This window comes from Balaenoptera physalus (genome assembly GCF_965194825.1).
Source record: "Balaenoptera physalus genome assembly, chromosome: 11".
Classification (NCBI taxonomy): Eukaryota; Metazoa; Chordata; class Mammalia; order Artiodactyla; family Balaenopteridae; genus Balaenoptera; species Balaenoptera physalus.
Genome location: NC_138896.1, coordinates 19,444,407 through 19,454,921, shown reverse-complemented (window position 1 = coordinate 19,454,921; position 10,515 = coordinate 19,444,407). Strand labels below are relative to the sequence as shown.

The following is a 10,515-nucleotide window of genomic DNA, read 5'->3' as shown; positions in this document are numbered from 1 at the left end:
AGTGAAGAAGGAACCATCATTACCAGTTTATAGGCAAGGAAATGTAGCCTCGTGGAGGGTAGGTCACTGCCCCAAAGATAGACAACTGGCAAGTAGCAGAGGATGGGCTAGAAGCCACAGATCTGACCTGCAGGCCAGTGCTCTTTCTCTTCTAACATATAGCTGTTTGGGCTTTACTTGTGCAGATGTTGAGAAATGTGAAGAGCAGCAGATGGAGATGAAACTGCATTAGCTCAAGTTCTAATAAAATGTAACCCACTGAAAATGGAAAGTAATATACCATTTGGTGGTTGAAGCTCAGAGGTTTGGAATTAACAGACTCAGGCTTGGATTCTAGCACTGCCAACTAGTACTTGAATCATAGAAGGAAAGTTACTTAAATACTCTCGTTAATTTTCCCATTTATAAAATGATAAATGATAATAGTACCTACCTCATAAAGCTGTGAGGACAAAACGAGACCATGCATGAGAGCACTCAGCCCTGTGCCTGCCTAAGTCATACATTGTAATAAGTAGATATTATTATTATTATTTGAAAATGTGCCTCTTGTAAAATTATGCTACATTGGCAAGAGCATTGCAACAGTCACTCAGTACTTGGAATAAAGAACAACTAATACAGCTTATTTTTTAAACACATTTTTCATTTCCTCCTGTTCCTAATTGCTTTTAGTTAAAATAACAAGGTTGGAAAAATAACCAAACGTATAACACCATTTAATCTTGAACATCTAAAGTATATTTATCTAACTTATTTACTATGTTTCAGGGTAATACACTTTATTAGATACTTCTTTAGTAGAAGGTTTGGATAATAGAAAACATTCGCAAATCTATCACTGTAACAAAGGGGGAAGAGACCTGGTATTATTGAGCATCGATTATGACCTAGGCACTGTGCTTTTCACTTAATCCTCACCAGCATCTTATGAGATGTAGATATTTTTATCCCCATTTCACCTATAAGAAACTGAGGTTTATTGGGTTGAAGAAACATAGTTCAAAGTCCACTCTTTAAGCACGTGGTCTCTAACCCAAGTCTGCATGACTTCTAAGCCCCACTCCCCACTTTCATTCTCCCATGATACTTCACCAATTACTATTTTGTACATTACTTCTATAATTTTTAAAAAATTACAATAAAGTTTTAGTCACCATATACGAACAAATTTCCATTATGTAATAGTGTAAAGAAACTGAAAAACCAACAAAAAGAGTCAGTGTAATGTCTTCTGAAAAAAAAAAAAAAACTATTGTACATAAGATATAAGTACTGCAGAAAAAATTGGGTTGTAAAATATCACAGTTTGGATGGCTTTCTACATTTTTTGAAGAATGGTGTCAAGTTCACTTTCAAAGACTAACCATTATTTATAATATTTAAAAGATGACTCATGTTGGAATATTCTGAATGCACAAACTAAATTAACTTAAATATCCATGGTGACATGCTTCATGTGTCACTAAATTACCTCCCTCCTCAAGAACTGGTACAGATTCTAAAAAATTGAGGGCAGCAAAAATGTATCCATCTTCGTTTCTAAGGTTCTTAAGAGCAAGGGAGGCCAGGGTGCTCCATGTTCTATTTCTGTCTTTCTCTCCACAGCAGTCAGTTCAGCCTGTGTCCAATATATATTCCTGACTGACTAGCTTAAACCACCAGACTGCTGAATCCGGAGCCAGGTGACTGATTCTCAGAGCAGTCTGTTCCTCAGTTGAGCAGTGCTTTATAGATTAAAATCCACTTTTGGAATATCACTCAGAAGCTAAAAGGCAAACCCTGCCTTGCAGATGGCAGAACTCCTGCTTATTTCAAGAACTGGAAAGTGGCTGGCCTCCCCAAGCCTTCTCCCTTTTCCCTGTTAAATCAGAGGATCAGAGAGAGGCCCGCCATCTGTGGAGGGGAGCATGACGTAATGAATAGTATGTAATGCCCAGGATTCTGAGGGTGCCATCAATGCAAGTCTAATGAGGATCTCCAAAAGATGTGCCCAGAGAGGGACTCCAAACCTGTTCAAACATGTCAGGGAGAGCGTGGGGTGGTAGGCATGGAGGGAAAATGCTGGGAATACTTCCCTGAGAGTGTAGTAGTGGTGAAGAGGGATGCTGGGATATATCAGCTTAATCCTGGTACCATCTTGGAGTACTGAATGGAATAAAAATTTTGGGAGTGATGCCATATGGTATCATAAACTTTGTCTCTGGACACAGCTCTAAGTTAAAGTGGTCCCAGGTCTAAGAGAAAAGGGGTTCTATTAAATAGTTTAAGAAATGCAACACAGAGTTTTTTTAAAGGTTCTAAGAGAGCAAACCAGCTCTGTTTGGAGCCATGCAAAGAGTTGCAGTGCTGCTGGGTGAGGGGCTTCCCAGAGTAGCCTGGTGGTGTGGGATGTTAGATCAACATCCAATAGGGAGAGAGAAGGGCCTCTCCAGGTGATGAAAAGCAAACTTTAAAGACAGCAGCAAGAGCAGTTTTTGTGCTGTGACTTCTGATGACTCTCTTGACTGTGTGAAGGATGGGTGAAAACCCAGTCCCTGCTGTTGGAAAGGAGGATTGGACAGGGGGGAGAGCTTGGATTCCAGAAATTCTGCTGTTGGGGGCCACAAGCCAGAAGCTGCTGTTGTTTTGACCAGCATCCCCTTCGTGGTCTGTCTGTGAGCTGATGAGATCTGAAAATGCAGTTCACTCCAATAAGCAGAGCTGGCAGCAGGAGCAACGCAGCTGTTCTGGCAGAGAGGAGGCGGTAATGACTGGTGGAAGCAAGAACCAGCATGGCAGGGAAGAGCGGCGTGTGGGGGGAGATTGCTGGATGGAGCTAAATGGGAAAGAAGCCTTCTGGGTTAGAGGTAAAATTCAGAAGAAGCGCAGCAAGAGTGAAGACTGGCTTTTCTTCTTCTCCATCAGCCCTGAGGGCTGCTGCCCACCGTTCCTTAGCAGGACCTGAGCTCGGAGTGCTGTCACCTGCCAGAGTGACGGCAGATTCTAACTCGTCTGTCCTGACCCTCTTGCCTGACCTGCTTGTAGGGACACTGAGCTTTGCAAAGCAATGACCAGTGCCGGGCTGGGATCAGGTCCTTCCACATACGCGTCACCTGGTACAGTCTCCACAGCCCTCCTTCACCTGGGTAGCAGGATCCCGCATTGGCTCCGCTGCCTTACAGAGGCTCTGTCCCTCCAGCCTGTCAGCACATTCAGTCGCTTCCATCTTCAAAACCTATTCTAGAGCCCTGTGTCCCCCACTAGCTACTGCTTGAACTCATTCCTACCCTTGGTAGCCAAGCCTAGTCCTCCACCATTTCACTGAAACCCCTCTCTCTGAGGTCACTGATCACCTCCTAATTGTCAAATCCAATTTTTCTTTTCTTCATTTGCATATTCTGCAGTCATTGATTTTAAGTACTTAGGCTTTCTTAAAACCCTCACCAATGGTTATCCCTGACACAACTCTCTTCTGCTTCTGTCTTTAACAACTCACTCTTAACCTGCTTTGCCAGACACTCTTAAATTATTGGTGTCCCCCAGGGTTCCAGCCCTGACTCACATCTCTTACTCAATATGTTCTCTCTACGGTTTAATTTGTGGCCGCAGTTTCAACTCCCACCTATATACCAGTGACTTCCAAATGTCCAACTCCAGCCTAGATTTCTCTCCTGGGCTGTAGCCCTACATTTATGACAGCCAGTGGGAGGATCTACACAAAAATGTCCCAAAGGCTCTGCAAAACCCAAATATTCAAAATGGTGTTCCTTTCTTCTTTCCTTCCCAGTTTTTCTGCATTCCTGCCACCTGCCCATTCACTGAGTCCTTCCTCACATTCGTAGTCAATGGATAATTAAATCTTATTGATTCTGTCTCATAGAATTCTCTTGAATCTTGTCTCTCCATCACTACAGCTACTCTAATGGTAACAGAGCATTATTAACTCTTGCCCAGATCATTGCAACAGCATTCTGATGGTCTCCATGGCTAGTCTCATCCTTTGTCCATTTTTCAAGAGTCATCTGAGAAATTTTTTTTTTTTTTAAATAATACCACATGGTTTCTCCTCTTAAGGGACTTCCTTATTCATTTCTAGAATACAACCATCTCCTTAATATCCAGCAAGACTTTGAAGAGAAATCCAAGATGTAAGTTTAAACTCTGACTTAGCTTAAGGGGGAAACTGGAGAGATTGGGACAGGTAGGAGGAGGGTCTTGAGAGAAAGGACAGGTACCAGCATCATTTTCACTTTTAGTTAAGTCTGTGGAGGAAGCAGTCTTGCCTTGTACCTGCCCATTGCTATTTAACACCCTTTGGGAGATTTCTAATATTGGTTGAGGGAAAGGTAAGGAGGAGGAGGACCCTGGGGTGAGGAAAGAATGATTGGGGTAAGAAAACTGCTCCCATTAGTTCATTACCTGCAGTACTTCAGCTATCTGCTGCACAATCAAGTAGCAACAGTCTTAGTCAAGGTCAAGTGCAAGGATGAGAAAGAAAAATTCCACCACAGCCTGTTAGGTCCTTGGGCAGAGGCAGTGGGTGGCAGGGGGTAGGTGGGACCGTGTCACATAGATTTTTGCAAATGGCAGCAGTTGCAGGTAAATTAGCAGTGGCAGAGGCCACCATGCAGTAATCCAGAAGCTATGAGGCACAGAGAATGTGTATAATACTGTATATGTGTGTGTGTGTGTGTGTGTGTGTGTGTGTGTAGGGGCTGTTTACACCTGATTGTGAGACAACCTTCCCAAGAAAGCCTAGCTTTATTATCTTACCTTCTCACTGTACTCAATCAAGCAGGAAGGTTCTGGAGAAATTTCTACTTCACAGCCTTGCTGAGTCTCTGTGATCTGGCTCTTGTATACATTACCGTGTTCATCTCTTGGCCTTTGTCCTCCACCCCTAACTCTTACCCCAGCCACAGTGAACTGTTGGCATCTCCTGAGCATGCCATCTTCTCTCATGATGCAGCTTCTGTGATGCTCTTTTTTCTATAGTGCTTTTCTGTTCCTGTGAACTCTTCTGTGGAGTCACTTCCTCCCCAGGCTGCATCAGGTCTGTCCAGTAAGTACTGCAACAACTGGCGCGGTGGATTGTAACAATCTCTGTACACATCTACCTTCCTTATTTGACTGTGAACTCCGTCAGGTGAAGAACAGTGTTGTGTTCACAACTGAATCCGGAGCTCACCACAGAGGCTTGTGCACAGGGGACATATAAACATGTGTAGAAAGAACAGCATTGTGAGAGCGAGGTTACATCGGTCCATGTGGTAGAGCAAAGTTTCTAGCTCAGGCCCATCTGATTCCAATCCCTGTTCTCATTAAGCCCTTCCTTGCTGCCCGCTGCTAAGGAGCTGGCTCCGCGGCAGAGTCCTCCTGAGGCTCTGTGAGCGTGGCCCCCAGTGAGAGACCCATGTGGCCTCAGCAGTGCTATAGTGGAAGAGGGGGAAGGGGGAGCCCACATCTTGAACCACTTACAGGATGAAGATTGAAATGAAAGAAAGAACATAAAAAAGTATCATAATAGAAACACGTGCATAGTCAGTGCTTTTCTCTGTGTTGATTCAAAGCACTTCATACACTCACTGGCATGAGTTCCCTTATATTCCCTAGGAGGAAACCCAAGAATGATTGGTTTATTCCCTTGGTAGAGGTGAGGTCTCTAAGACAGTGAATTCTTTGGTTTTTCAGGTTGACTGTAGGCTTCTGAGTGCCCGGTCTAGTGTTTTATGGTTAGGATGTGAGTCTAAGGTTTGGATTTTGCTGGAATATAATCTCTATGAGGCCATGGACTTTTGCCCGGTTTTATTCTCTGAAGTAGGTCCAGCACAACAGGGAACAAGTACTTTTGGATCTTGTTTGCATAAAACAGAAGAGAGAAAATACTGAAATCTGAATTCTAGGCTTGGTAATTTACTGAGAGTTCTTTATTGTAAATCCGTACCCATGTATTATTTGATGGATTTATAGCTTCACAACTCATATCACCACTAGTGCTTTGGAACCACTAGCATTTGCAATATTCTCTATGTCAGTGGCATTTTAGGCTCTTGGCACAATAGACCTGTGAGGCAAATATTTGTTTTTTTGACATATAGAGAAGCAACCACCCACTTACCTGGGTAAATACAAGATGTGCCAAGCTTGGCTATGTATTTCATTGGTCCAGGCCAGTACGGAGTCATCAGAGGTGACACTTGTACAGAATAAGAAGGCTGGCTTGACCAATTCTAATACAGAGTGCCTGACACTAGTAAGATTTTGAATCAACACAGGTCTTGGGTAATCCATAGTAACAACTGTATTACCAATATTTTATTTATTAACTAGATTTCCAGTTTTATTTCTGTTTCAGAACTCAGTGTTCCATATGACATCTGGTACTAGGAGCTAATATATTAAGTGCTTATTGAGTGCCTACCAGACATTGTTCTTAGCTCTTTGCATCTATTATCTTATTTAATTCTCACAACTTATGTGGTAGGTACTATAAGTATCACTGTTAGACGCTCATTTAAGGTCAATTAAATTGCCCAAAGTTACAGAGCTGAGATTTGAACCCATGTAATCTGAGGACAGAGTCCATGCTCATAATCATCACTATGTTACATTGCCTCTTGTTAAACTCTATTGCCAGTACATTGTAAATGTATGTCAGTATCAATGTCAAAGTTTCTGGGATCTTTTGGGAGAAAGTTGGGGATGATCAGAAACCTCCAAAACACAGAATATTAAACCTGGAGGGAATCCGAGGCATCATCTAAAGCTGTGCCTTCTCAGTAGCCCTTCCTACATCCTTGTCCTTTTCTTGATTTCTAAATGTTGGAACATCCGATGCCCTCTTCTCTCTTATGTCTATACTCTCTTCCTAGGTGATCTTATCTAGTCTGGTACCTTATATACACTGTATATATCTGCGACTCCCAATTCATGAGCTGAAGATGGGTATATTTAAATTGCTACTAGAGATCTCCACTTGCATGTTTAATAGGCAACTCCAGTGTAGCAATGCCAAAATCAAACTCTTGACTCTCCACCCATCCCACTGCCCTCCTGGTGTTCTCCGTCCCAGTGAATTATAACATCATCCACTAAAGAGCTCAGGCTGCAAGTCTCTAAGTCATGCTTGACTCTTCTTTCTTTCGTTTCTAATTTGCCAACATGTCCTGACAGCTTGGCCTTCAAACTTTATGCTAAATCTGACTACTTCTCGCCATCTCCATTAACACCACCGTAATCTAAGCCACGATTATTCTTGCCTGGATACTTTAACAGCCTCTTAAATAATCTAGCTGCTTCTATCCTTGCCTTCCTGTAATTTATTTTCCATACTGTAGCAAGAATGATCTTGTTAAAATACTGGTCGGGTCATGTCACTCATCTGCTTGAAATGTTCAGGTGGCTTCCCATGGATCTCAAGGTAAAAGCCAAAGTCCTCACTGTCACCTACAAGGCTCCATACAAATCATCTGTGCCCTGTTATTTTTCTGAATCCATCACCTGTTCTTTCCCCTCTCTCATTCCTCTCCAACCAGATTGGACCTCTTGCTATTTTTCAAACATACCAGTGTTCCCATTTCAGAGCTTTTGGACTTGCTATTTTCCTAGCCTACAGTGACCTTCAGCCAGGTAATTTTATGGTATACTCCCTGGTATTTGCTCAAAGGTCATCTCCTCTGAAAGGCTTTCTGTGATCAGCATAACTAAATACCAGTTCTCCATCCTTCCCTGTCCTCTTATTCTGATTTATTTCTCTTCATAGCACTTGCCACTACCATTCTGTTGTGTGGTTTATTTGTTTATGGTCTGTTTCCCACGATAGATTGTAAGTTCCTTGAGGGCAGGGACTTTTTCTTCTCCCATTTACCACTTTAATTTCTGGTACTTTGCAACTTCTTGGCACAGAGTAGGTGCTCACTAATTATATGCTGAATGACTGAACTTATTGTCTAGTGAGGCTCCTTCCACTTGAGGAAGCTGAAGCTCATAAAGCCTCATGACCACATATCCAGGAGAGGCAGAGCTGGCAGACTGACCACTGTATTATGTCTCAGTATTAAGTCTCTCTAGTATCCAACTATTTCTTTTAATAATTGTTGTAATTTGTCAAATGATACTTAACAAACCTTAAGGGAGGCTTAAAGCATGTTTTGCCTTTGGACGGCTGTCATAGTTGGTGAATTTAGTGGCACATTAATAACAATAGCAAAAATAATAATTAACGATGGCAATTATATCTATTTATGTTTAACCTGCAAATCAACAGTTGTGCTGTGTGTAGAGGCTTTCTTCAGCCCAAGGGTTATAGTCTCCTTTCCTAAGGAAGAAAACTGCACTTAGTGTCACTGAGAGGGATGCACACACAGAGTCCCAGACTTCTCAGTTCTCTATAGCTGAATTATTTCCTGTATCAAATGACTTCTCCACTTCCTGAGTTAAACACATGCTCTTTACTTACCTTCCAGAATACTGAGCTCCACCTGTTAGGTGATCTCTGGATCTGGAAATCATCCTCATACTCCCAGATCGAGGTGGTACAGTCCTCATAAAACTGGTGCAGGTAGGACCGGACTCCATAGCGCTGGTACCCGCCCTCGGTAGCAGCCTGTGCCTGCTTGGACCCACAAACGTTGCTGCAAGAACTCATCCTTCCCAGCTGGAATGACAGCACCCACAGGCATCAACCACATGAGCTCTGGCCTCAGGATCAAAAGGCAAATTAAAGGTAAGAACCAGGCTGAATAATGTCAGCCTGTTTGAACAATGCTCTCTTCTGGCAAGAAAAGACACGTTTAAAGACCTGCCTTTTTTACCCAAGCTGCTCTTCTCTACTGAACGCAAAATTATCCCAAACACTCAATGACTAGAACTGGTTCTCCATAAATGAAACGAGACATAACAGCACAGCTCACTTAGATGATGCAAAAATTTAAGCAGGAAGCACATGAGAAATGGCAACAAAGAAGCTGAGATTTTCAGTGTCTTGACAAGAAATCTTTAATCTCTTAGAATCCAGTAGTCTTTACACTTCCATGTTAAAGGATTAGGAAGGCACTCTCACTTGCTACAGATGGAATTTGTCCTGGACTGTCCTCTTCAATGCTTAACCATGTTCTCTGTGGGAACTACATGGTGTTAGGTAGCTATTTGAAATTTTGCCTTCGGATCTCATGTATCTTGCTCTAACAATTGTCAAGTTGTACAGAAGCTTTATCAAAAAGTTGCTGAGCAACTTACACTTCATGCTTTATCACAAATGGCTTGGCCAATAATTGATACCTCACTGACTCTAACTCCAGATATTTCAGGCATTATTTGTGGATACATCTGTCCACGTGGGATGCTAGAGCATAATGTAGAGGGTAGACCTACCTTTTACTATTTTCCATTAAGTGTTTACTATAAATAAAAAATGCAGAGAATTGTTTAATGAAACTAAGCTCTGGGTGGGTTGTTTGGGACTCTGCCTTCTTCAGATAGAAATTTCAACTTGATCTGATCTAATTTGACCTTAGAGAGAGGCATGTGGTTAATAATTCATGGTAAAAAAAAAAAAGGAATTACTGAAGGGCAGAAATTTTGGTGAGTAAGAGAATTCTCAGTTATTCTGTTTGTTCTATGGTTTTCTGATCTCCGTATAAGCAGATAAATAGGTAGCTAGAAATGTGAAATACTTTTTTAGATTGTTCAATTATCCTCTAGATGGTTTTCCCTGTGTGGACATAGTTTTAAACTCTAGACAGTTTTCCCTGTCTCAACATGACAAAGCAAGGAACAATATAGAAGGAGAATAAGTTTCCCACTGACCCAGGTTCTCAGGACCTGTGCTATAATCCAGGCAATAAGAAGACATATTAAATGTTTCCAATTACTTGCCAAGAAACCAAGTAGTAATGTTTACCTGCAAGAAAAACTTAATCTAAAATTCTAGCAGGTGTTCCTGTGTGGCCACTTAGTTTGGTTGTATAGAATCATGGGGCTAAAGTCAAAGTTGAACCCAGGGACCCACTGTCCCATGGCCACAAAGTGAACCCTTAAGAATATCTTGTAAATGTGTGCCCTCAGCCACAAGTGGGTTTTGGTTAGAACATGTGGTCAAATTCAGGAAAATATGGCCCTGATCTTAGAAAAATGATACAAACAGGTATAACTGATGGTGACTGATAACCTCATCTTTTAAAGTGTTGGTCAGTGTTACATTTAGTGCCTACCTCCTAGTGACTTCTTCCTGTCTCAGGTCCAGCTACCATCTAAAGAAATCACCCAGGAGGAGAGATCAGGGAAGGAAATTTTTTTTTTTTTTTTTGCTTTTTAACATTTCAGAAGGATATTATTTCATAAAAAAATCAAGATTTCAGAAGGGACTTTGTCTGATTAGAGCCGCAGTGTCCAATGGACCAAATTCTTTTGTTAACCTAGTTTTCATATTTTAAATGCTAGGATGATCTCTTCAGTACCTTTTATTTAATGCTTACACAATGAAGATGATTAATAAGGGCCCATTACTAGTGATATCCAAGTAGAATAATTTTA

At 41.7% G+C, this 10,515-nt stretch overlaps 1 protein-coding gene across 1 annotated transcript in view; it reads right to left on the bottom strand.

The window, feature by feature from the left end:
- Window positions 1-10,515, bottom strand: part of NRSN1 (neurensin 1) — a 33,405-nt gene that overhangs the window by 17,536 nt on the left and 5,354 nt on the right. The window contains exon 3 of the mRNA XM_082415291.1: window positions 8,441-8,638. Coding sequence (XP_082271417.1) covers window positions 8,441-8,629 — 189 coding nt within the window. The 5' untranslated portion in view covers window positions 8,630-8,638. The remainder of the gene's footprint in view (window positions 1-8,440; window positions 8,639-10,515) is intronic.